General features: G+C 40.3%; 3 protein-coding genes across 3 annotated transcripts; all 3 read right to left on the bottom strand.

Annotated features, from left to right (window-relative positions):
• Window positions 1–1051: 1051 nt before the first annotated feature.
• LOC310726563 (membrane-spanning 4-domains subfamily A member 4A-like) lies at window positions 1052–14656 on the bottom strand. Its single transcript, XM_083542281.1, has 7 exons — window positions 14500–14656; window positions 7051–7184; window positions 6863–6970; window positions 2415–2468; window positions 2144–2302; window positions 1429–1551; window positions 1052–1324 (listed from the first exon to the last, which is right to left on the bottom strand). Exons 1-7 carry the CDS (start codon window positions 14504–14506, stop codon window positions 1286–1288), a joined length of 624 nt encoding a protein of 207 aa, XP_083398407.1. The 5' UTR covers window positions 14507–14656; the 3' UTR covers window positions 1052–1285.
• Window positions 14657–15012: 356 nt separating this feature from the next.
• On the bottom strand, window positions 15013–18312 carry LOC310726562 (membrane-spanning 4-domains subfamily A member 4A). Its single transcript, XM_083542280.1, has 7 exons — window positions 18136–18312; window positions 17302–17435; window positions 17078–17185; window positions 16941–16994; window positions 16660–16824; window positions 15582–15704; window positions 15013–15477 (listed from the first exon to the last, which is right to left on the bottom strand). Exons 1-7 carry the CDS (start codon window positions 18140–18142, stop codon window positions 15430–15432), a joined length of 639 nt encoding a protein of 212 aa, XP_083398406.1. The 5' UTR covers window positions 18143–18312; the 3' UTR covers window positions 15013–15429.
• A 1159-nt stretch (window positions 18313–19471) lies between these two features.
• On the bottom strand, window positions 19472–26934 carry cd68 (CD68 molecule). Its single transcript, XM_083542278.1, has 6 exons — window positions 26643–26934; window positions 25043–25575; window positions 24713–24829; window positions 23843–23912; window positions 22609–22779; window positions 19472–20349 (listed from the first exon to the last, which is right to left on the bottom strand). Exons 1-6 carry the CDS (start codon window positions 26692–26694, stop codon window positions 20210–20212), a joined length of 1083 nt encoding a protein of 360 aa, XP_083398404.1. The 5' UTR covers window positions 26695–26934; the 3' UTR covers window positions 19472–20209.
• Between the last annotated feature and the right edge of the window lie 228 nt (window positions 26935–27162).

Genomic DNA, 27162 nt, shown 5'->3' with positions numbered 1-27162 from the left:
CTGATAGACACATGGCTTTCTGACTTGTTTTAGCAGTTTAAACTTCCCTCCTTTTAGTGTTTAGTGATCAATACTTATAGAAAATAGAAAATGGTTGCATGTACCCACTTTATATGCAGGCGTGTTAAGATCAATTGTCATGAAATGAAAGTAGGATTTATTTTCATGTTTGCTTTTTAAAAGCAAATTTAAATACGCTTGAAAATGGAAAATAAATAAAATGAAGTAGTCATTGCCATATAAGCTAACTGAAATAATGTGACTTGTTTACTATTTTCTCATAATTGTATTTAGAAATATGCAATCTATAGAATCCTCCTAGAAACCTAGTTAACAGCTATTCCATATAAAAATTGAAAAGTAATGTGAGGTTCATTCTGCTTTCAGGTGCGATTCTGCTCTGAACTTCCTGTTTAGGTTTAACAGGGAATTATATTGAAGCTGACTTCCACTGACTTTCCGGCATTAATTAAGCAGCTAACATAATCTTACAGAAAATGAATGTGATTTCTAATGCCCAGTATACTTTTATTGTTTGAGGGTTTTTTTATTTATGTGAACACACATACACTACAGCTAGGATTTTATTGAATATTTTTTTTTTATATAACAGCATCTCTTCACAAATAAACATTCCCAAAAATGTTTTGATAGATATATTTTCCAATAACAAATTACTGTAATTATTAATTAACAAATACAATTTTTTGATTTTATCAGAACAAAAAGGACCCAGAGGATGGGTTCTGTGTATAAAGCATAAAACTGCTGGTGTTTAAATGACTATTATAACTATATATTATAAACTATATATACAATATATATCGCATAGTTACACAAAACAACAAACAATATATATTGTTATTATATATATATATATATATATATATATATATATATATATATATATATATATAATAATATAATATATATATATATATATATATATATATATATATATATATATATATATATATATATATATATATATATATATATATATATATATAATGTTTATAATATATATGATCTAGATATAAATATGTACATATATATATATATATATATATATATATATAAATATCTGCATGAAAATGTGTGTGTGTGTGTGTGTGTGTGTGTGTGTGTGTGTGTGTGTGTTTTCAACCCTTTATCACAGTCATCATGTTTATCGTATAACTAGGGTTGTTGATTTTACACTTTATACATGTGTGTATTATAAGTACTTTTATATAATGCATGTATGCTAAACAAAACTTTAGTTGAATAGGTTGTGACTCAGGCATCACTCTGGACCCCGAGGTGCGTTCAGCATAATGACAGGCTGAAGGAAGAAAACGCAGCAGATGTGAGGTTAAAACAGAGGCACGCTGAGATTGAGTGCTCATTATATTTGTAATAGGAGGACTGGGATATTTGGGTTCTTACCACACTGTTCCTCCCTGTACAGCACTGAATCACTTTGCAGCAGAAGCCAGCCAATGTGGCAGAGATAGCGAACTGAGTCAAATACATGAGCATCTCTATTCCTATAACATGATCGATGATGTTCTGTAAGAAAGCAAAAGACATAAGTCTATTGCTGGCATATCTCATATTTAAATAATACAAAAATGTATATAAAAATATAAATAGAGACAGTTAATAATACATGTTAATATTTGAGTTAATGATCTATGAAATGATCCGACTTGCACTCTTTCTAAAATGTCTGGGATTTTCATGCAGTCTCCAGAGGGTACACAACTTTCTAGAATGGTGCGATGAGCAAAGCATCTACCAAGCAGCTGTTCTGCAGACAGAAACACCTGAGGTTGATGGGAGAGATCGGAGAAGAATAACCAGTCTAGTTTAAGCTGACAGGAAAGCAAAGGAAACTCAAAGAACCACTCTATACATTATTGGCAAACAAAAGAGTATTTAAAAATGCACAATGCAGTGAAACCTTAATGTTGATAGGCTTACAATGCCAGAAGACCACATTAGGTTGCACTCATGTCAGCCAAAAACAGAAAAGAGTCAACATAGGAGAATCAAATTAAGACAGGATAAAGTCATTAAAATGTTTTTGCAACTTTAAGTTTAGTCAGACTGTGCTGCTGTAACAGATATTTTATGGATTAAAACTATAAAATGATCTTACCCACAGCCTCACACACTTGTCATTTCCTAATGAAGCATTGTGGTAGTCCTCCCAGCAGGTGGTAGTATACATATAGACCCCCATTAAAGATAAGCTGCTCAGGAAACCGAAGGCCGAGAGCACACACGCCACAATCTGCATCCCTAAGCAGGCCTTCAGCTGTCAGAAAGCAAAAAAGAACAAATTTATATAAAATACCTGTATAATTAGTATTAATTAAAATAATAAAAGGTGTAAGCCACTTGAAAATCAGGGATTGTTTATTTCTTACTGTAGGAAGGTGAAGATTCTGTGCTGCTATTGCCACACTACCAGCTACTATGCTCTGCAGCATAAAAAGCAAATGCATACCATCAAACACTCAAACACTGAAAACCCAGCCATTAGGGTTGAACAAGCCAGTGCACTCTTAATTGCGGTCCCAAGCCCGGATAAATGGGGAGGGTTGCGTTAGGAAGGGCATCCAGCGGATCACGAATAAGAATTTCATAGCTAATCGGTCGAGGCCAACATTACCAACATTGGTTACCAATGACCGCCACAGGTATCGTTAGCCAACAGGGTACTGGTGGAAATTGAGCTACTGTTGGCTAAAAGGAGAAGTGTAGGAGAGTGGCGGTTCGGTTTGGTACTTTAAATGTTGGTACTATGACTGGTAAAGGGAGAGAGGTAGCTGATATGATGGAGAGGAGAAAGGTAGATATGTTGTGTGTTCAGGAGAGAAAGTGGGAAGGGAGTAAGGCCAGGAACATTGGAGGTGGCTTTAAATTGTTCTATCATGGTGTGGATGGAAAAAGAAATGGTGTAGGGGTGATTCTGAAGAAAGAGTACAGTAATAGTGTAGTGGAGGTGAAGAGAATTTCTGTTAGGGTGATAAACGTGAAGCTTTGGAGACTGTAAGATGTTGGCAGGGCACAGTGTAGCTAGACAGCATTGGATGGTGGTCTGTAGGATGGTTTTGGAGGTGAAGAAGTAGAGGAGTAGCGTAAGGACTGAAAAAAGAATAAGATGGTGGAAACTCAAGGAGGAAGACTGTAGTGTGAGATTCAGGGAAGAGATCAGGCAGGGGCTCGGTGGTGGTGAAGAGGTGCTGGATGATTGGGCAACTACTGCAGAAGTGATAAATGAGACAGCTAGAAAGGTACTTCTTGTGACATCTGGAAATAGAAAGGAAGACAAAGAGACGTGGTGGTGGAATGAGGAAGTGCAGGAAAGCATAAGGAGAAAGAGGTTGGCAAAACAGAATTGGGATCGAAAGAATGATGAGAAAAGTATGCAGGAGTACAAGGAGATGCGGCAGCAGGTGAAGAGGGATGTGGTGAAAGCCAAGGAAAAGGCATATGAGGAGCTGTATGTGAAGTTGGACACTAAGAAAGGACAAATGGATTTATACCAATTGGTCAGGCAGAGAGCTGGGAAGTATGTGCTACAAGTTAGAGCAATATACATGCTAATTCACAATATACATGCTTCCCTTAGGAAATATTATTAGAAGGCATGGAATTAGCTTCCACTGTTATGCTGATGATAGCCAGCTATATAGCTCAACAAAACCAGGCAATACAGCTTAATTAGCTCAGATAACTGAGTGTATTAATGAATTAAAAGACTGGATGACCCATAAGTTTCTACTATTAAATTCTGATAAGATGAGATTTTGCTCATCGGCCCAAAAACCAGTACACAGAAGCTCTAGCATTTTAACCTGCATTTAGCCTGATGTTCTGTAACTACTAGTTCAACAGTAAAAGACCTGAGAGTTATTTTAGACAGCAACATGTCTTTCAAAAATCATATCAACCAAGTTTCAAAAACAGCCTTCTTTCACCTTAGAAATATTTCTAAGCTAAGAAACATGTTATCTATATCTGATGCAGAGGAGCTCGTCCATGCGTTTATGACCTCCAGAATAGACTATTGTAATGCATTACTATGTGGATGTCCTGCATCATTAATAAACAAGCTTCAGTTAGTTCAGAATGCGGCAGCCAGAGTTCTCACAAGGTCAAGAAAATATGATCATATAACCCCAATCTTATCGTCCCTACACTGGCTACCTGTTAAGTTTCTAATCGACTACAAACTGCTTACTTATAAAACACTAAATGGTTTGGCTACCATGTATCTATCCAGTCTTTTAATACGCTACAATCCGTCATACTCCCTGAGATCTTAAAACTTTGGACTTCTAGTAGTTCGTAGAATAGCAAAGTCCACTAAAGGTGGTAGATCATTCTCACATTTAGCTCCTAAACTTTGGAATAGTCTTCCTGACAGTGTTCGGGGCTCAGACACACTCTCCCAGTTTAAGTGCAGATTAAAAATTTATCTTTTTAGCAAAGCCTACACATAACACACATATTATAACCTTGTGCTCCAGAACATCTGATCACATGCACATTATCAACTTCTGCTGTTAATATCATGAACAGCAGCTACGCTAATTTCTCTCCACTGCTTCTCTTTCTCTACCCATCCCGAGGCATCCTGAGGTTGCTCCAGCTCCAGTCACGTCCCACCTCATGAAGATTATGGACCTTTAAAGAAATAGATGCGGAACTCGCAAACTTCCAGTACCACCCAGAGACGTACCAGTGCCAGCTGGATCCCACTTCATGTGTGGAGTTTGGACATTGGACCTCCTGGAGTGTTTAAAGGCTCTGGCATGGAAAAGCTGCTGTTGGATCTGTGATGATCGCAAATGTTAAGCTATTTTATGAGCTTCTATTTTTTTAACCATAATGACTGTAAAAGACTGAAGAAAGAACATTAGTTATAATCTTACACTTCAGTGCTCATGTTAGTTCTCACTCTCCAGTGTTCTGTATTGTTTATAGATTTATGATCACACTCTTGATGTCACCCAAATGAGGATGAGTTACCTTTTGAGTCTGGTTCCTCTCAAGGTTTCTTTCTCATAGCATCTAAGAGAGTTTTTCCTTGCTACATCACCACGGCTGCTCATCAGGGATAAATACACACCATTTACCTTGATTGTTGATTTCTGTAAAGCTGCTTTGAGACAATGTCTGTTGTGAAAAGCGCTATAGACATAAACTTGACTTGACTTGACTTAAAGGATGGAGATGGAAATGTGTTGACTAGTGAGGCGAGAGTGTTGAGAAGATGAAGGGAGTATTTTAAGCAGCTGATGAACGAGGAAAATGAGAGCAAACGAAAGTTGGATGTTGTGGAGATGGTGAAGCAGGAAGTTAATAGGATTAGTAAGGGGAAAGTGAGAGCAGCGATAAAGAAAATGAAGAGTGGAAAGTCAGTAGGACCAGATGACATACCGGTCCTAGAACCGTAGAAGCATAGAGATGTTCAGGAGAGATAGCAGTGAAGTTTTTAACCAGATTGTTCAACAAGATTCTAAAAGGTTAGAAGATGCCTGAGGAATGGAGAACGAGTGTGCTGGTATCGATTTTTAAGAATAAGGGAGACGTGCGAATCTGCAGTAACAGTCACATCATGAAGTTATGGGAAAGAGTTGTGGAAGACAGGCTGAGGGAAGAGGTGGCCATCTGTGAGCAACAGTATGGTTTCATGCTGAGGAAGAGCACTACAGATGCATTATTTGCTTTGAGAATGTTGATGAAGAAGTATAGAGAAGGTCAGAAGGAGTTGCATTGTGTGTTTGTGGATTTAGAGAAAGCATACGACAGGGTGCTAAGAGAGTTGTGGTATTGTATGAGAAAGTCAGGTGTGTCAGAGAAGTATGTGAGGGTGGTGCAGGACATGTATGAGGACAGTGTGACAGCAGTAAAGTGTGCAGTAGGAACGGCAGACTGGTTCAAGGTGAAGGTTGGACTGCATCAAGGATCGACTCTGAGCCCTTTTCTGTTTGCAGTGGTGATGGACAGGTTGACAGACAAGGTCAGACAGGAGTCTTCATGGACTATGATATTTGCGGATAATATTGTGATTTGTGGTGAGATTATGGAGCAGGTTGAGAAGAGCCTGGAGAGGTGGAGGTACATGCTGGAGAGAAGGGGAATGAAAGTCAGAAGGAGTAAGACGAAGTACATGTGTGTGAATGAGAGGGAGGGCAGTGAAGTTGTGCGGTTGCAGGGAGAAGAAGTGGTGAAGGTGGAGGAGTTTAAGTACCTGGGTCAACAGTGCAAAGTAATGAAGAGTGTGTTAGAGAAGAGAAGTAAAGAGTGCGGGCAGGGTAGAGTGGGTGGAGAAGAGTGACAGGAGTGATTTGTGATAGAAGAGTATCTGCAAGAGTGAAATAGAAAGTTTATAGGACTGTGGTGAGACCTGCGATGTTGTATGGTTTAAAGACAGTGGCATTGAGTAAAAGACAGGAGGTGGAGCTGGAAGTAGCAGAGCTGAAGATGTTAAGGTTTTCGTTGGGAGTGATGAGGATTGACAGGATTAGAAATTAGTTTATTAGAGGGACAGCGCATGGTGAGGGAGGCAAGATTGAGATGGTTTGGACATGTGCAGAGGAGGGACATGGGGTATATCAGTAGGAGACTGCTGAGGATGGAGCCACCAGGAAGGAGGCAAAGAGGAGGGCTAAGGAGAAGGTTCATGGATGTGGTGAGGAAAGACATGCAGCTGGTTGGGGTGAAAGAGGCAGCTGTAGAGGAAAGAGGGGTATGGAGACGGATGATCCGCTGTGGCGACCCCTAATAGGGAGAAGCCGGAAGAGGAAGATACCATCAAAGACTGAAGAGATATAAAATTAAACTTTAAATGCTTAATGCTTACAGTTAGAGAACAGAGAGAACTCTTAAAGGTTATGATGTACATTTGTTCTTCGCGAGGGGTGCAAAATACGATACTCATGACAAAGAGGCTCAGCATGATCTGGGTTACCTATGAAAAACACAATCACAAAAAAAGTCATTTCAGAAAGTGGTGAGCAAAACTGCCACTATTTTATTACATAAACATACCCCTAATGCTTTGGGTTCTGCCTCCAGGTACTTCTGGGTCTGTATGGGGTTTTTCTCAAACTTGACTTCTACTGCTGCACCTGTTTCACTCGCTGTGTTGAGGGAACTATAGATAGTATTCTCTATTTCACCATCTGTGAAACATAAAACGATTGACAAAAGGATAGTTAGAAGCACAGGCAGAATTAATTGTATGGATATAAAAGTTGTTGAACTAAAAGCTAACTTATTTTTTATGGTGAATTTTTCCTGAATGTGACTGTAAGTAGTTTTAAAAGTCTTTATTTTTTATTTTAACCTTAAGTCGATTACTATATTATCATTTAATTTCAAACGATTAAGCAATTTAGAGCACAAATAACTGCGTTATTATAAACTACTACCACACTGAAATGCTGAATTCAGTAACAGCGTCAGTAATAGTAGTAGTTGTAAAGTTGTATATTGTACGTATTAGAGGTCGACCAATAGTGAATTGTACCGATGCTAAAAGCTAAGTTGGATTGTACTTGCCGATATCCGATTAATCAACCGATATTTTTAAAATAGTACCAAATTTTATAAAAAATATATATATATAAATATATAAATGGGCTCACCACTGCAGGAGGGATCGTAAGGGGCCGGTGCTAAGAGGATCGGGCAGCAGTCGAAGGCGGGGGCCTTGACAACCCGATCCCTGGACACGGAAGCTAGCTCTAGGGACGTGGAATGTCACCTCGCTGGCGGGGAAGGAGCCTGAGATTGTGCGTGAGGTTGAGAGGTTCCGACTAGAGATAGTCGGGATCACCTCTACGCACGGCCTGGGCTCTGGAACCACACTCCTCGAGAGAGGATGGACTCTTTACAACTCTGGAGCTGCCCATGGTGAAAGGCGTCGGGCTAGTGTGGGTTTGCTTATAGCCCCCCAGCTCAGCCGCCACGTGTTGGAGTTTACCCCGGTGAACGAGAGGGTCGTTTCCCTGCGCCTACGGGTCGGGGATAGGTCTCTCACTGTTGTGTGTGCCTACGGGCCAAACGGCAGTATAGAGTACCCGGCCTTCTTGGGGTCTCTGGGAGGGGTGCTGGACACGGCTCCGACTGGGGACTTCGTCGTTCTACTAGGAGACTTCAATGCACACGTGGGCAGCGACAGTGACACCTGGAGGGGTGTGATTGGGAGGAACGGCCCCCCTGATCTGAACCCGAGCGGTGTTCAGTTATTGGACTTCTGTGCTAGTTACAGTTTGTCCATAACGAACACCATGTTCAAGCATAAGGGTGTCCATCAGTGCACGTGGCACCAGGACACCCTAGGCCGTAGGTCGATGATCGACTTTGTGGTCGTTTCATCTGACCTGCGGCCGTATGTCTTGGACACTCGGGTAAAGAGAGGGACGGAGCTGTCAACTGATCACCACTTGGTGGTGAGTTGGATCCGATGGCGGGGGAGGAAGCTGGACAGACTCGGCAGACCCAAGCGTACTGTGAGGGTCTGCTGGGAACGTTTGGCCGAGCCTCCTGTCAGAGAGATCTTCAACTCCCACCTCCGGCGGAGCTTTGACCAGATCCCGAGGGAGGCCGGAGATATTGAGTCCGAGTGGACCATGTTCTCCACCTCCATTGTCGAAGCGGCCGCTCGGAGCTGTGGCAGTAAGGTCTCCGGTGCCTGTCGAGGCGGCAATCCCCGAACCCGGTGGTGGAAACCGGAAGTAAGGGATGCCACCTCGCTGGCGGGGAAGGAGCCTGAGATTGTGCGTGAGGTTGAGAGGTTCCGACTAGAGATAGTCGGGAACACCTCTACGCACGGCCTGGGCTCTGGAACCACACTCCTCGAGAGAGGATGGACTCTTTACAACTCTGGAGCTGCCCATGGTGAAAGGCGTCGGGCTGGTGTGGGTTTGCTTATAGCCCCCCAGCTCAGCCGCCATGTGTTGGAGTTTACCCCGGTGAACGAGAGGGTCGTTTCCCTGCGCCTACGGGTCGGGGATAGGTCTCTCACTGTCGTGTGTGCCTACGGGCCAAACGGCAGTATAGAGTACCCGGCCTTCTTGGGGTATCTGGGAGGGGTGCTGGACACGGCTCCGACTGGGGACTTCGTCGTTCTACTAGGAGACTTCAATGCACACGTGGGCAGCGACAGTGACACCTGGAGGGGCGTGATTGGGAAGAACGGCCCCCCTGATCTAAACCCAAGCGGTGTTTAGTTATTGGACTTCTGTGCTAGTTACAGTTTGTCCATAACGAACACCATGTTCAAGCATAAGGGTGTCCATCAGTGCACGTGGCACCAGGACACCCTAGGCCGTAGGTCGATGATTGACTTTGTGGTCGTTTCATCTGACCTGCGGCCGTATGTCTTGGACACTCGGGTAAAGAGAGGGGCGGAGCTGTCAACTGATCACCACTTGGTGGTGAGTTGGATCCGATGGCGGGGGAGGAAGCTGGACAGACTCGGCAGACCCAAGCGTACTGTGAGGGTCTGCTGGGAACGTTTGGCTGAGCCTCCTGTCAGAGAGATCTTCAACTCCCACCTCCGGCGGAGCTTTGACCAGATCCCGAGGGAGGCCGGAGATATTGAGTCCGAGTGGACCATGTTCTCCACCTCCATTGTCGAAGCGGCCGCTCGGAGCTGTGGCAGTAAGGTCTCCGGTGCCTGTCGAGGCGACAATCCCCGAACCCGGTGGTGGAAACCGGAAGTAAGGGATGCCGTCAAGCTGAAGAAGGAGTCCTATCGGGCCTGGTTGGCTTGTGGGACTCCTGAGGCAGCTGACGGGTACCGGCAGGCCAAGCGAACTGCAGCCCGGGTGGGTATCGAGGCAAAAACTCAGGCCTGGAAGGAGTTCGTTGAGGCCATGGAGAAGGACTATCGGCTGGCCTCGAAGAGATTCTGGCAAACCGTCCGGCGCCTCAGGAGGGGAAAGCAGTGCCCCACAAATGCTGTTTACAGGAGAGGTGGGAAGCTGTTGACCTCAACTGGGGATGTCGTTGGACAGTGGAAGGAATACTTTGAGGATCTCCTCAATCCCGCCGTCACGTCTTCCATTGAGGAAGCAGAGGCTGAGGGCTCAGAGGCGGACTCGTCCATCACCCAAGCTGAAGTCACCGAGGTAGTAAAGAAACTCCTCGGTGGCAAGGCACCGGGGGTGGATGAGATCCGCCCTGAGTACCTCAAGTCTCTGGATGTTGTAGGGCTGTCTTGGCTGACACGCCTCTGCAGCATCGCGTGGCGGTCGGGGACAGTGCCTCTGGAATGGCAGACCGGGGTGGTGGTCCCTCTTTTTAAGAAGGGGGACCGGAGGGTGTGTTCCAACTATAGGGGGATCACACTTCTCAGCCTACCTGGGAAAGTCTATGCCAGGGTACTGGAGAGGAGAATACGGCCGATAGTAGAACCTCGGATTCAGGAGGAACAATGTGGTTTTCGTCCAGGCCGTGGAACACTGGACCAGCTCTATACCCTCTACAGGGTGCGGGAGGGTTAATGGGAGTTTGCCCAACCAGTCCACATGTGTTTTGTGGATTTGGAAAAGGCATTCGACTGTGTCCCTCGTGGCGGCCTGTGGAGGGTGCTCCGGGAGTATGGGGTCGGGGGCCCTTTACTAAGGGCTGTCTGGTCCCTGTACGACCGAAGCAGGAGCTTGGTTCGCATTGCCGGCAGTAAGTCAGACTTGTTCCCGGTGCATGTTGGACTCCGGCAGGGCTGCCCTTTGTCACCGGTTCTGTTCATAATTTTTATGGAGTGACGACACGATTTCGTCTTTGCTCTTTGCAGATGATGTTGTCGTGTTGGCTTTATCAGACCAGGACCTCCAGCATGCACTGGGACGGTTTGCAGCCGAGTGTGAAGCGGCTGGGATGAGAATCAGCACCTCCAAATCCGAGGCCATGGTCTTCAGTCGGAAAAGGGTGGCTTGCCCACTTCAGGTTGGTGGGGAGTTCCTGCCGCAAGTGGAGGAGTTTAAGTATCTTGGGGTTTTGTTCACGAGTGAGGGAAGGGTGGAACGGGAGATTGACAGACGGATCGGTGCAGCTTCTGCAGTAATGCGGTCGATGTACCGGTCTGTCGTGGTGAAGAAAAAGCTGAGCCGCAAGGCGAAACTCTCGATTTACCGGTCAATCTACGTTCCTACTCTCACCTATGGTCATGAGCTCTGGGTCATGACCGAAAGGACAAGATCCCGGATACAGGCGGCCGAAATGTGCTTTCTCCGCAGGGTGGCTGGGCGATCCCTTAGAGATAGGGTGAGAAGCTCAGTCACTCGGGAGGAGCTCAGAGTAGATCCGCTGCTCCTCCACATCGAGAGGGGTCAGCTGAGGTGGCTCGGGCATCTGTTCCAGATGCCTCCTGGACGCCTTCCTGGGAAGGTGTTCCAGGCGCGTTCCACTAGGAGGAGACCCCGGGGAAGACCTAGGACACGCTGGAGAGACTATGTCTCGCGGCTGGCCTGGGAACGCCTTGGTGTCCCCCCGGAAGAGCTGGAAGAAGTGTCTAGGGAGAGGGAAGTCTGGGCATCTTTGCCTAGACTGCTGCCCCCGCAACCGGTATCGGATAAGCGGGAGAAGATGGATGGATGGATGGATGGATATATATACAGTGGGTACGGAAAGTATTCAGACCCCCTTAAATTTTTCACTCTTTGTTATATTGCAGCCATTTGCTAAAATCATTTAAGTTCATTCTTCTTCCTCATGAATGTACACATAGCACCCCATACTGACAGAAAAACACAGAATTGTTGACATTGTTGCAGATTTATTAAAAAAGAAAAACTGAAATATCACATGGTCCTAAGTATTCAGACCCTTTGCTCAGTATTTAGTAGAAGCCCCTTTTGATCTAATACAGCCAGGAGTCTTTTTGGGAAAGATGCAACAAGTCTTTCACACCTGGATTTGGGGATCCTCTGCCATTTCTCCTTGCAGGTCCTCTCCAGTTCTGTCAGGTTGGATGGTAAAAGTTCGGTGGACAGCCATTTTTAGGTCTCTCCAGAGATGCTCAATTGGGTTTAAGTCAGGGCTCTGGCTGGGCCATTCAAGAACAGTCGCGGAGTTGTTGTGAAGCCACTCCTTCGTTATTTTAGCTGTATGCTTAGGGTCATTGTCTTGTTGGAAGGTAAACCTTTGGCCCAGTCTGAGGTCCAGAGCACTCTGGAGAAGGTTTTTGTCCAGGATATCCCTGTACTTGGCCGCATTCATCTTTCCCTCGATTGCAACCAGTCGTCCTGTCCCTGCAGCTGAAAAACACCCCCACAGCATGATGCTGCCACCACCATGCTTCACTGTTGGGACTGTATTGGACAGGTGACGAGCAGTGCCTGGTTTTCTCCACACATACCGCTTAGAATTAAGGCCAAAAAGTTATATTTTGGTCTCATCAGACCAGAGAATCTTATTGCTCACCATCTTGGAGTCCTTCAGGTGTTTGTAGCAAACTCCATGCGGGCTTTCATGTGTCTTACACTGAGGAGAGGCTTCCGTCGGGCCACTCTGCCATAAAGCCCCGACTGGTGGAGGGCTGCAGTGATGGTTGCCTTTCTACAACTTTCTCCCATCTCCTGACTGCATCTCTGGAGCTCAGCCACAGTGATCTTTGGGTTCTTCTTTACCTCTCTCACCAAGGCTCTTCTCCCCCGATAGCTCAGTTTGGCCGGACGGCCAGCTCTAGGAAGGGTTCTGGTCGTCCCAAACGTCTTCCATTTGAGGAATTATGGAGGCCACTGTGCTCTTAGGAACCTTAAGTGCAGCAGAAATCTTTTTGTAACCTTGGCCAGATCTGTGCCTTGCCACAATTCTGTCTCTGAGCTCTTCAGGCAGTTTCTTTGACCTCATGATTCTTATTTGCTCTGACATGCATTGTGATCTGGAAGGTCTTATATAGACAGGTGTGTGGCTTTCCTAATCAAGTCCAATCAGTATAATCAAACACAGCTGGACTCAAATAAAGGTGTAGAACCATCTCAAGGATGATCAGAAGAAATGGAAAGCACCTGAGTTAAATATATGAGTGTCACAGCAAAGGGTCTGAATACTTAGGGCCATGTGATATTTCAGTTTTTCTTTTTTAATAAATCTGCAACAATGTCAACAATTCTGTGTTTTTCTGTCAATATGGGGAGCTGTGTGTACATTTATGAGGAAGAAGAATGAACTTAAATGATTTTAGCAAATGGCTGCAATATAACAAAGAGTGAAAAATTTAAGGGGGTCTGAATACTTTCCGTACCCACTGTATATATATATATATATATATATATATATATATATATATATATATATATATATATATATATATATACACTACTAAATCCTGAACATTTGCTAAAAAAATTAAATATGAATTTATTAATTGTATGAAAAATATATTGAGGAAAATAAAAGAAATGCATTTAAACTGAAACTAAAAGTAACACTACAAATGAATAAAAACAGTCACCTCCAAAATGAATTAAAAATACACTTCAAATAAACAGCATGTGGCATCAGTGATTTGCAGTGAGGCGGTTCTTGTACTGTATAACACAATCCGGAAAAGCTATCAGTATGGATTTTTGACTATAGCCAATAGTTCGGTTGATAATACTTTAGAACACACTGTCTACTGGGAGTGATTTTTCTTTATTGCCATGAATTTAATGTTCTAGAAAATTCTCTGACTAGCTAATACCGTTTAACTTCAATGTGATGAGAACAGATGTTTGTGCCTGTACTGAAGCCAAAATCTGTTGTTTCCCCGAATGGTTTGACCTTGAGAACATGAAATTAAAACAGTTCAGAAAACACTTCATTCTATTTGCTTTTGAAACCCATCCACATCAGGGCAGATTTTTTTTGTGCCTTATGAGATGCTTTTCTGCTCAGCATTGTATTAAAAAAATGGTTATTTGAGTTTTTTATTGACAAGCTGATTTCACCTGCATAACGACCTTTATTTGGATTTAGTAACCTTCAGACTACTGTTGAAATATTCCCAATTTTAACAGTTTTATAGTCTTCCCTTTACTTCTGCCATGCCATAATTTCATTGTGTATATCCCCAAACATTTCCTTAGACGTAATGCCTTGAATATTGTCTTGAAAATGCAGTGTAAGTTGTGCATTTTTTCAGACCCTGGTTTGTGTCTTTCCAAACTATTGCAACCTCTGGAGGTACTTCTCAATTCTCAATAAATAAAGCAAATAGGATCTACCTAAAAAAGCAGCAGTGCCTCAGCAAAAGGTGGGACGGAAATTGCCATTGAAATGTATTCAAAGCAAATACACAAACCAACAAAGTGTGCGACAGGACACTAAAAGTTTGAGCTACACTATAACTTTTTTAATTCTCCCTCTCTCTCTCTCTCTCTCTCTCTCTCTCTCTCTCTCACTCTCTCTCTGTTTGCAAAAAAAAGTTACAGATTATCAAATGACCTGGAGGTTAGTTGCCTTACACACGTTGCCCAATAGAAAATTAAAAGTTTGAGGACTTACCTGCCATATTTACTGTTTTTCTCTGCTCTTAAATGAAGTGTGCAGAGGAGTCTTGAACAATGAAGAAAATAGTGTGTTTATACAGGGGATCTCTGCTTGTTCGGGGGTTGGCTGTTACTTAGATCCGCCCACGCCGAGAAATTTGACCCCCAGTAACAGCTGGACTGAGAGCACATCTGTACAGTTCGAACGATACAATTCTACACAAATAACAGGGAAATATTTTTTTTTACTTTTCATTTTTCAGATCAAATTCCAAGGGCTGGCAGATCTGCTCATCTTATTAGTGTTGTGCTCTGTTTTGCACTCGGCAGTTATACAAATATTTTTTTTTAGTCAATATAGCATATAGCTTGCTGTGGTAGGTATGAATTGCAAATCCAGGCATTTCTAAAAAGAATTATAAGACTACTTTTGATAATTGTTATGTTTGGTCTGTGTACATGAACCAAATTATTTTTTAAATCTGTATTGTGATTTTTAGGTTACGTAAGAACAACAACAGAACAGAACAACAATCGACTCACTTTATTATTGCACAGCTATTTTTCATTAAAACGATACACAAAGAAACAATGCCACCTGCTGGGTAAAATATATATCAGACAGCTTCACAAGCACGAGATACAAGATCAATATCTTCAAGCTAAATAAGACTTTATAAATTTGCGAAAAAAAAAAATTGTGATCATTTTAATGTGTAATATATATAAAATAAGTTGGTATATATATTTCCTAAAACCTCTTTATTTGACTTTATTGTTTATCATAGCCATTGTCTTTAATGAAGACAGTACAATACTAATAGATCCTTTTTTTTTTTTTCTTTTTTTTATACATTTTACCAAATTTGTATACATGTAACAAATATATGCATATTGTAATTTCATTCATTATGCAAGTGTGTAAAACATCATTTAAATGATTCAGTTAAATGGGCTGTGGCTCTGTGGAGGGCACGTTCACTGCAATGACAGGCTGAAGGAGTACAAAGAAGCAGATCTGAGGTTAGCACAGAGACACACTGAGATTGAGTACTTATGAAATTTGTAATAAGTGGAGTGGTAGTTCTGGGTTCTTACCACATTGCTCCTTGGTGAGCAGCACTGAATTATTTTGCAGCAGTACGCAGTCAATGTGGCAGAGAGAGCGATCTGAGCCACCTGCACGAGCATCTCTATTCCTGAGATATTCGAATAGATGAGCTGTGAGTAAGCAGAATCAATTAAGAATATGGCTCTGAATGATGTCGTCTTTATTACATACAGTATATACTGTATAGTTCAGTATTATTGAAATGAGTGTCATTTAAAATCACATGAATTTGGCACATTGACTGTACACCCTGAGGTCTGATGATATAGTAATGGTGAACCATAGACAATGATATGATCAAAGTACAGACTGAGATCTTGAGGTTATGAGATTGTGTGCTATCCACGATATTGTCTAATAAATCAATTCTGAATTTGTTTGGAAAAGCATACAGAAGTTTGTTGTGAATTATACACACTGTTTATGTTAAGATGTCAGATGGGGTTTTTTTCCCATTCTTAAATCTCAGAATGCTCATTAATCTGGTGTTATGATAAAAGGGCAGCATGGGTACATAGCGAGTAGTGCTGCTGCCTCGCAGCTCCAGCGTTCCTGGTTTGATTCCGAGCTTGCATGCTCTTTCTCGTTCTGTATGAGTTTCTGCCATAACTTCAATGGTAGAATGTGTGTGCACATGGTGCCCTGCAATGAAATGCCATCCCACTTAAGGTGTATTCTCTCCTCTGCTTCTGGGATCAATAGATCAATATTTTGGGCTCCAGATCAATAAATAAACACACCAACCAGGTAAAAACATTATGACGGTAAAACATTACGAAGTGAACTGAATAACACTGATTATCTCTTCATTAAGGGAAAAATTTAGAGTGCGTATATTGGTATTGATGTGTTAGAAACAGGAAAAATGGGCAAGCGTAAGGATTTTAGTTTGACAAGGTCCAAATTGTGATGGCTAGACGGCTGGCTCAGAGCATATATATATATATATATATATATATATATATATATATATATATATATATATATATATATATATATATATATATATGGCTTTATTATTTTCAATTTTACATTTTTTTTTTTGGGCTATGAAAACTGTCTTACCCACATTCTGTTGCACATGTTTCTTTCTAATGTGGAATTTTCATTGTTATAGTCGAACCAGCAGAAGTGTACAATGTAAGGTTCCACCAATAGAGTTGAGCTGATGATAAAGCATATCACTGAGCACACACATGCCAAAACCTGGAACCCCAAGCAGGCCTTCAGCTGCCAGAGCACAAGAGAAAATTATTTAAATAAAATAACTGTACATTGTAGAGCATATATAATATGTACTGATATGTATGCCTGAGGATAAAAAAAAGAGTTATTTTAGTTCTTACTGCAGTAAGGTGCAGATTCTGTGCTTTTATTGCAGCACTACCAGCTGCAATGCTCTGCAGTATGAAAAGCAAATACATAATATGAGATATTGCGTTTGGAATTTTAATTTTAAAAAGTGTAATGGTATAATGCTTACAACTAAAGAAAAGACAATGCTGATGATGACTGTTTCGGAGGAATAATGGTACCTCCAGTTCAAACATATGACATTTATGAAAAAGATAGTCAGCATAATTTGTGTTACCTGTGAAAAAAAAGACAAGTACATTAAAACATTTATTTCAGAAAGGGGTAAGCAATATTTATAGGTGTACAATTAATTTTTTTTTATAATATCAGTGTTTGGTTGTATCTACACACCCCCAAAATTTTGGGTTCTCCCTCCAGGTACTTCTGGGTTTGATAGGGGGTTTTCTGAAACTTGACTTCCACTAGTGCACCGGTTTCACTCCCGGTGTTTTGGACATTAGGGACAATACTCTCCATATCACCATCTTGAAACATAACATCAATAATACTAATAAAAGCAGAAGCCAGCAGCACAGTGCTCAAATGGATATCTGGTTACAAAGTGTTTAAATATAAGTGATCTTTATGAACATTTCGATTACAAATATTCTGTAATTATTCTATTCCCTAAGATATAGGGGTTCACAGTGGGGGTCTGTGTTGGGGTCTTCGGTTTAATCCTGAGCTAAGAGAATAAAGCTTTACATGCTCTTTCTGTATGTGTGTGTGTTTGGGTTTCCATGGGCTTCCTCAAAATGTCCCCAAAAACACGTACTGTAGGCAACTTGGCTATTATAAAAATGCTTAAGCTGTTGCTTTTGCCATATGGATTGGTGTCATGATAAAGGACATATATAATTTGTGTGTTTTGTAGATGAAAGAAAACGTTTTGCACACGACACACACACACACACACACACACAGAAATAGTCCGTATTCAAAATTTTTATTTACATAAACTGACACTACACTCATACGCACAAAAAAAACTTTTTTGAGCAATTCTGATCTTCCGCAACAGCTCAGACTCCCTAAACTATGAAATCTCTCCAGCAGTGTTACTGATTACAAAATGTGCAGAATTTCAATTGCCAGATTTCCACATTCAACGCATTTCAGTAAAAAATAAATAAATAACAATATAATGACAAAGCCATTGCAATACTTTGAGGTTTGAGATCTTACCTGCCATGTTTGTTTGTTTTTCTTGTACTTAAAAAAATAATATTTGAGAGAAATGTTGTGTAGAGAGAAATGTTGTAAAGAGAGGAATGTGGTGTGTCTAAGCAGTGAAACTCAGCTTGTCCGGGGAGTCGCTGTTCCCTCTGTTCCGCCCCGCGCCCAGAAATTTGACCCCGAAAAACATCTGGCATGAGAGCACATCTGTACGGTTCGCAAGCAGCTACAAACTGCTAATCAGATACAGGGAAATAAACAAGAGGGAACTGTACATTTACTGAAACGCTTTGATATCAAATTCTAGTGCTGGATTTGTATAACACCGTGTTTGGGTTGTGTGTGTGGACAAATAAACGTGTTTCATTTATTACATGTTTTACGTTAAGTTTCGCAGTTTGTGTGTATACATTAGTCAAAGTTCACTGACTGAAAAAAACGGCAATATTAACTGTAAGCCACTGATGTTTGAGGAACAGGGGAAAGTACAAGGAATCATTCTAGCTAATAAAAGCCAAATGTTATGTTTGGGGGTTTTTTTTTGTTGTTTGTTTTGTTTTTGTAACCATAAACTATTTATTTCCAGAAAGTTAAATTTTTTCAGTGACAACTTAAAGATAATCTTTACATAACATTATTTAATAGATATTTTTATGTTTACATTTTTTATAACCACAAAGTAACATTTCCAGAATTAAAAAAAAAAACCCAAAATGTTTATTTTTTTTGCTTTTATATTTGCTTTTCCTGTGCTCTTAATGTAGAGCAAAGACTGTTGCATGGAGAGAATTATTGTTTGGCCATGCAACCGATACTCTTCTGGGATTCACTGTTACTTATTTCTGGCCAGTCAGGGAAAAAATAAAAAATAAAAAAATGATTTAAGCTAAAAACACCCTTCACACAATATTCAAACAAGTTAACACAGTAACACAGGAGTCACATATTAATCCCTTTATTATTTAGAAATCTTCAGACAGACAGCATTTGCAAATTATAAAAAGAAGAACTCAAGTTTAATATTTAAAACTAAGGTGCTGTCAGTTTTATTTTTTCAAGATCCCTTTATCACAGCTAATTTTTTATTTTATTATACAACAATCATTAATATTCTTTTGGGTAAATTTACAGCTTTCCACAAAAAAAATCATTTTACTGGAAAGTTGATCAAGGCATCAATGATCATTTGCAATGTACATACAGAAATCACAATCTTCCCTTATAACCTTCAGACTTTCAATTTCAGTTCAAAGGATTAAGTAGGATGTCAGAAAAAATGTTCCTGAGGAAAGCTCGTTTCAAAAAGGTGCAAAATGTTTTTTTTTTTTTTGTTTTTTTACAGAAATTACAATAATAATGAATAATTCTTCTGTTTAATTAAGTAATTTTATCCTATATATATTATTTGCATCGAAAATTCTCACAGGGTATGCCAGTGAACTAAGATAATCCTATTTTGGCCAAGGAGAAGGGGTTTTTATACAGTATTTATACATCAGATTTAAGCAGAATAAATTGAGTGCTGCACTACAGACATGCTAATTATAATGTCTGGGAGATCCAGCAGGAATTGTCAAATGTCATCATAAATACTGAATTAATGTAGATATTCTATTAAAATGTAATCAATATAATGTAACCTTGGCCAAACAATCATACATTGAGATTTAATACACAGGACAACTCAATTCCAGAACTAGCAAGAAACTGCTAATACAGCAATATGAAAAAAATAAAAGTAAGCACTGTATTATTTGAACTGGTATTTATATTAATAATATATATATATATATATATATATATATATATATATATATATATATATATATATATATATATATATATATATATATATATATATATATATATATATATATATATATAAAGTTGCCCTTTCGTTGATGATGTATATTGTGTGCCCTACAAAAAGAAGCAGTAGCTGATGTTTGGTTTAAATCCAAGAGAAAATCCAAAGTATGGTCTGCTTCATAAAATTGTCTAAGTGCCAAATGCTAGATTTAACTTGCACAGATGAATCATAATTGTGATGTTCTTGTATAGACTTTACTATGGAGTCTCTCATTTAGAGAGTCTGGTATCCGTCCGTTCTCTTTCTCCTACTGATGAGATAAGCAATAACTACGATGACGATGAGGATGAGCAGGACCACACCTACACCGATGGCCACTCGGTAATCTGGCTGGTCGGCCTTGCATAGGTCAACTACAGTAACAAAAAAGACAGGAACAGATTCGTTTTTAAAAACATTTAGAGAAATTAATTAATTTAGTGCAAGTATGTTGCTTCTCAGACTGGATATAACCAAAGCAGTTTTGGACTGGAATGCTTTAAACTGACACATTTATTTAATCTCATTTAATGAACATTACTAATTAGAAATATTTTGGGGGGAGGCTGCAAGAAACTATTGTGCAATTGAACAGTTATTTGATTAGAAAATAAACCAAATTTCAAGCAAACAATACAGAAACTAGTATATCCAATTTAAAGTTAAAAGTAAAAAAAAAAAAAAAAAAAAAAAAAAAAAAGAAAAAATATATATTTTTCCTTTTTTTATATTTGGATGGATAGAGAGATGGAGAGATGGAGAGATAGAGAGATAGAGAGATAGATAGAGAGATAGACAGATAGACAGACTTACAACACACTGCTGGTACAAGACTTTTCAAAATGTCAATTATGTCTTTTGCAGAATACATTTTGCAAAGTCCAAAGTGTACACATTTTCCCCCACACAGACTATAATTGTGTACACAGACTTTTTTTTTTTTAACTGTATATCTAGTACATATATACAGTGGGTACGGAAAGTATTCAGACCCCCTTAAATTTTTCACTTTTTGTTATATTGCAGCCATTTGCTAAAATCATTTAAGTTCATTTCTTTTCCTCATGAATGTACACATAGCACCCCATACTGACAGAAAAACACAGAATTGTTGACCTTTTTGCAGATTTATTAAAAAAGAAAAACTGAAATATCACATGGTCCTAAGTATTCAGACCCTTTGCTGTGACACTCATATATTTAACTCAGGTGCTTTCCATTTCTTCTGATCATCCTTGAGATGGTTCTACACCTTCATTTGAGTCCAGAAATTTTTGATTATACTGATTGGACTTGATTAGGAAAGCCACACACCTGTTTATATTAGACCTTCCAGATCACAATGCATGTCACTGCAAATGAGAATCATTAAGGTCAAAGGAACTGCCCGAAGAGCTCAGAGACAGAATTGTGGCAAGGCACAGATCTGGCCAAGGTTCCAAAAAATTTTTTGCTGCACTTAAGGTTCCTAAGAGCACAGTGGCCTCCATAATCCTCAAATGGAAGACGTTTGGGACGACCAGAACCCTTCCTATAGCTGGCCGACCGGCCAAACTGAGCTATCGGGGGAGAAGAGCCTTGGTGAGAGAGGTAAAGAAGAACCCAAAGATCACTGTGGCTGAGCTCCAGAGATGCAGTCGGGAGATGGGAGAAAGTTGTAGAAAGTCAACCATCACTGCAGCCCTTCACCAGTGGGGCTTTATAGCAGAGTGGCCCGACGGAAGCCTCTCCTCAGTGCAGGACACATGAAAACCCGCATGGAGTTCTCCAAGATGGTGAGAAATAAGATTCTCTGGTCTGATGAGACCAAGATAGAACTTTTTGGCCTTAATTCTAAGCGGTATGTGTGGAGAAAACCAGGCACTGCTCATCACCTGTCCAGTACAGTCTCAACAATGAAGCATGGTGGTGGCAGCATCATGCTGTGGGGGTGTTTTTCAGCTGCAGGGACAGGACGACTGGTTGCAATCAAGGGAAAGATGAATGCGGCCAAGCACAGGGATATCCTGGACGAAAACCTTCTCCAGAGTGCTTTGGACCTCAGACTGGGCTGAAGGTTTACCTTCCAACAAGACAATGACCCTAAGCACACAGCTAAAATAACGATGGAGTGGCTTCACAACAACTCTGTGACTGTTCTTGAATGGCCCAGCCAGAGCAATGACTTAAACCCAATTGAGCATCTCTGGAGAGACCTAAAAATAGCTGTCCACCAACGTTTACCGTCCAACCTGACAGAACTGGAGAGGACCTGCAAGGAGGAATGGCAGAGGATCCCTGAATCCAGGTGTGAAAAACTTGTTGCATCCTTCCCAAAAAGACTCCTGGCTGTATTAGATCAAAAGGGGGCTTCTACTAAATACTGAGCAAGGGTCTGAATACTTAGGACCATGTGATATTTCAGTTTTTCTTTTTTAATAAATCTGCAACAGTGTCAACAATTCTGTGTTTTTCTGTCAATATAGGGTGCTATGTGTACATTCATGAGGAAAAGAAATGAACTTAAAGGATTTTAGCAAATGGCTGCAAAATAAAAAAGAGTGAAAAATTTAAGGGGGTCTGAATACTTTCCGTACCCACTGTATATACACACTACACATTAAAGATGATAACAATAACAAAATGCTACTCACTGGGACCAAACTGGTTGTTGGTAAAGTTAAAGGCTTGCATCCTGTCCTGACTAAACATCAGGTAGATGCCATTGCCCAGGAAGACAGACTCTGACTTGCAAGAGTATGAGTGACTTGCTGTCATGCTGAAAAGTTGCACCGATTCATTCTTCTTCACCAAATGAGACAAAACTGAAAGAAAATATGGACCTCTATAATCAGTATGCAGAGTGCAGACAAAAATCACTAAAGCAGGTTTAAGATTATCTGTGAGTTTCAGAGGTTCTGAATAATTTCTAATTGTCCACCCATGGTAATGAAGCTTGTAGAACCCCCTTCTTGTTAAACATGCAAAACCACACACTTGGTTTTGCATTATTTTGCTTTTAATAAAAAGTTTTAACAAAATATGAACACTATTTTGCTATGCCACTATGACCTTGCAGTGCATGTTGTGATACTGCAAATCATGTTCACTGTGACACCACAGATCTTCTATATCTGCCCTCTTTATATGCAAATAAACAGGTTAGACAGCATAGCACTTATGATTCAAATGTTCTCACTATTTGGTTTCCTTAAGCATTAAAATGAAATGCAAAATCAATGCCCTGAAATATCCTGCAACATCTTTCTATGCTCAGGCGAGTCCATATTGAGTTCATAAATATCCTGCAACATCTTTCTATGCTCAGGCGAGTCCATATTGAGTTCATATTGCATTTTCCTTTTTGTTTTAATCAGTATAGATAGATTGTTAATATAATTGTTTTTATTTATTTACTATCCAAGCACACAAAATCAGTAAATGCTACAATAATTAAAGAGTATAAAAAGTTAAAATTTCAGTTACTCATTAACTGGAAATACAGGACAATGAAATGCAGTGAGATGGCACTAATAAATCGGCTTGTCTTTTGTGCACCAATTGTTTACTCTGCTTATCTGTTTCAAAGAAGCAAAGTTCATGTAATACCATGCATGCAAGCATGATCGGTTTTACAAGCATGAAGTAGTAGTCAACACTGCTGATAGTGATTTTACTGGCATCATGTGGCCAGGAAATCATATCACAATCAGGAACACTGTGGTAGATACCAATGGAAAGAAGGTAAAAACCTACTGTTTTGAGAAGAATTGTCTAAAATGTGATGTATGTTTGAAGGATGATACAAAATTACAAATGACTACGCACAAAGTACAAAGCTGATAAATGAGCACGGTCTTGTTAAAACTGAAAGGATATTGCACCCACCTCCAGACTTGAAGGCATACGTCAGGTTGACAGCCACAGCATTGACGAAGACCATTTTTGTTGTGTCATTCTGTAAAAAAAAAAAAAAAAAGAAAAAAAAGGTGCAACATGCTGGTGAGAATCCTGCAGACCCCCCCATCTCCTGTTTCTCACATACTCTCTCTCACACACACTTGAATGCATGCATACACACACCCTAATGGGCAAGTGAATCAGATGATGATGATGATTCACTCCAGAAAAGTACTTTACACTACATGTGACTCTGACTTGTTCATCTGAGACACCATAACTCTATACGGCAAACAAAGTTATCTTATTTATTTATTTTTTAAACTAAGGATTTTGCCAGTAGATGTCATTACATTTATTATTAATGCAACCCCCAGACTCACTCTTTTCAGGAAGTAATGACTGAAGCACAATGGTGCTTGCCACCTGCCATGTTTGTTTCTGAGTGGTTACTTTGCTGCCTAAGGTATCAAATAAATAGCACCACATCAGCCATACTTCCTCTTCCAACTCAACTTCCTTATTATACTGATGTATGTATGAGCAACTAATCTTTACTCTTAATGGTGAACATGCAAATTATAACTTTTCATTCTGTTCTATTCAACAGATTAATTTTTTTTTGCCAATTGTGAAAAAAAGGGCAACTATACAGCTGTATTAAGGCAAGCATGGTTTGACCCAAACTGTCCAGTTTAATTAGAATCAAAGTCTTAAAACAGAATTACTTTGTGTAGAAAACCTATACTAAATCACGCAATACACTATTATGAGCTTATATCATTTTAAATATGATGAATTACTATTTGAAAATTAGATCTTATTGGAACTTCGAATAAAAATCGACTCTTGACATACCTTGGTGAAGTTCATAGAGACATATCCCTCCTTCAAAGTGATCATGAGACTGGCCGTATTGCTTTCACATTTGCCGGTACTGTCAGCACTTCCTGGAACAATATAGGTGCCTACCATCTACAAAATACAGTAAATCAACAAGTTCATGAAAAAAAAATTATAAAAACACTCCAATTGAAATTAATTATGATTTAAAGTTCATAATTACTAACACTAAAATGTATCCCAAATAGTTTTTTTTTTATTTACTATATTTCACTATAACACAAATCCCTCCCCAAACATTTTTAAAGAGTCATAAAATTATATCAATATAAACTATTTCCCTACCTGACTGTTGTTGACCTGGACCTGGATTGCTGCCTGGACCATGATGCACAGTTTGTTTCCATCTTTCACAGTGTAGTTTCCCACTGTGATGTTGGTTGGCTGTGTTGGTTTTGGGGTGGGTGGTGTTGCTGTAGTAGCAGTGGTAACGTTGGCGGTGGTAGCATTGTGAGTGGTTGGAGGAGCAGTGGTAACGTTGGCGGTGGTAGCATTGTGAGTGGTTGGAGGAGCAGTGGTAACGTTGGGGGTGGTTGGAGGAGCAGTGGTAACGTTGGGGGTGGTAGCATTGTGAGTGGTTGGAGGAGCAGTGGTAACGTTGGGGGTGGTTGGAGGAGCAGTGGTAACGTTGGGGGTGGTTGGAGGAGCAGTGGTAACCTTGGGGGTGGTAGTTTTGACAGTGGTTGTGGTGTGAGTGGTTACATTGGTATGGGCAGTTGTTTTTGAAGAGGTAGGAGCTGTGGAGGAAAACAAATCAGCAGGCGCCATGCTGGCAGGCGGCTTAAGGCGTCTGCCATCTTCCTGAGCCGAGGTGAAAGCTGAGGAAAGTGAAAAGACTGGACTTAGGCTTTATTGAGGGTGCATAAAGCGAAAATGCAAGTGAACCATCTCTACGTTGAACACTGGGTACATGCTCAAACTCATCACCAAAATTGCCAAATGCAGCCTAGACAATGAAGTGTCGAAATTACCTGTGAATATTTTGTGTTCATGTATATCACTTATATGAATGTATAGACTTTTTATACCTGTTGGCAAACGTATGACTTCGAAGGCAGGAAGCTCTTTGTGTTAAACTGAGTCACGTGAGACTGGAACACATGACCTTTTGAAACTTGCATGATAGGCGTTTCGCACACACATTTCCTGATTTTTTTTTTAAATAATAAAACACTGCTAAAACAAAAAACAAAAACAAAAAAATCGAAATGAATAATAATAATTAAAAATAAGTCCACAACTAAAAAACAAAGTTAATTACAGGTAGTTGTGGTGTTTCACAAACCTAGTGTCTTCAAACGCTTTGTACTGAACCACAGGGTTAAAAAAAAAAAAAAAACAGGGCTGGTGGTAAAATCTCGGTTTTCTTGGTGCACTGAAGCGTTAAATGTGTGAAAATGGTTGCATACAACTCTCTTAAAGACCAAACTTTTCTTTCTTTCTTTCTTTCTTTCTTTCTTTCTTGTTCTGACGTTTATAAAACAATAAAGCTAAAGAGTAGCCCGACTTACATTATATTCCATTTGAAGATAAAACCAAACGCCGACAGTGGTCGTTTAAAACAAACAAACAAACAAAAACAAGATGTATTTAGTAGCTAAAATGTGTCCGACTTGCTGTTTTCCGGTTTACAAAGGCAGGTCAGGACAAAAAAATTACACCTTTACTTCTTTGTCTCCCCCCATCTCTCATGCAGTAACCGTGTTCACGCAGATATTCACACGTGCGGGTCGTTTCGAAAAGTTACACAAAAAAAGTAACACAAAAAAGTAATTCAATGCTGTAACCTGCTCGAATCTTCAATACACTAGGCTTATTGAATCTTTGAGGAACAAAGAATTTGAGCGAAGATTGCCTTGAGTTATAAGAATGTAAGTATGTATACCTGTCGCCAACACAAAGACAGCCGCTATGAAGTGCACGGATGCGGGTTTCATTTCTGCAGTCGCTTCTTGTGAGAAAGTTGCCTCCTCGGTTCGCTTTTATCGAGTAGAACAAGAAGAGTCGTGCTGCGCTTCACACTCCAGGGTCCTCTGCTCAACTGTCAGAAACGAAACTAGAAGGAGTAAGGAAGTCAGATGATCACGTTACTGACCGGAATTGCACAAGCTGAGATCAACCCGTGGTTCAGTGGTGTGACGGTAAACTTCACAGCATTCCGTGGAAATCGAAAATTACTGGTTCATTTACTACATAAACCCATTTTGCCCAGGATATATAGCTTTCAAGTAGTTTTAGGAAAGATAGGTATTAATCCCCCCCCCCCCCCCCCACACACACACACACACACCTTTCTTTTTTTTCTTTTTTTTTTCTTTTTCTTTTTTTTTTTTTTTTTACAGACCTAGATCAGTAGTTTTTGTTCAGATCAATCCATATGCAAGACCATTACACCACAAGTTGTT

The sequence above is a fragment of the Silurus aristotelis genome (assembly GCF_946808225.1).
Source record: "Silurus aristotelis genome assembly, chromosome: 5".
Taxonomy (NCBI): Eukaryota; Metazoa; Chordata; class Actinopteri; order Siluriformes; family Siluridae; genus Silurus; species Silurus aristotelis.
The sequence above is the reverse complement of the archived record's forward strand: the minus strand, read 5'-3'. Positions and strand labels throughout refer to the sequence as shown.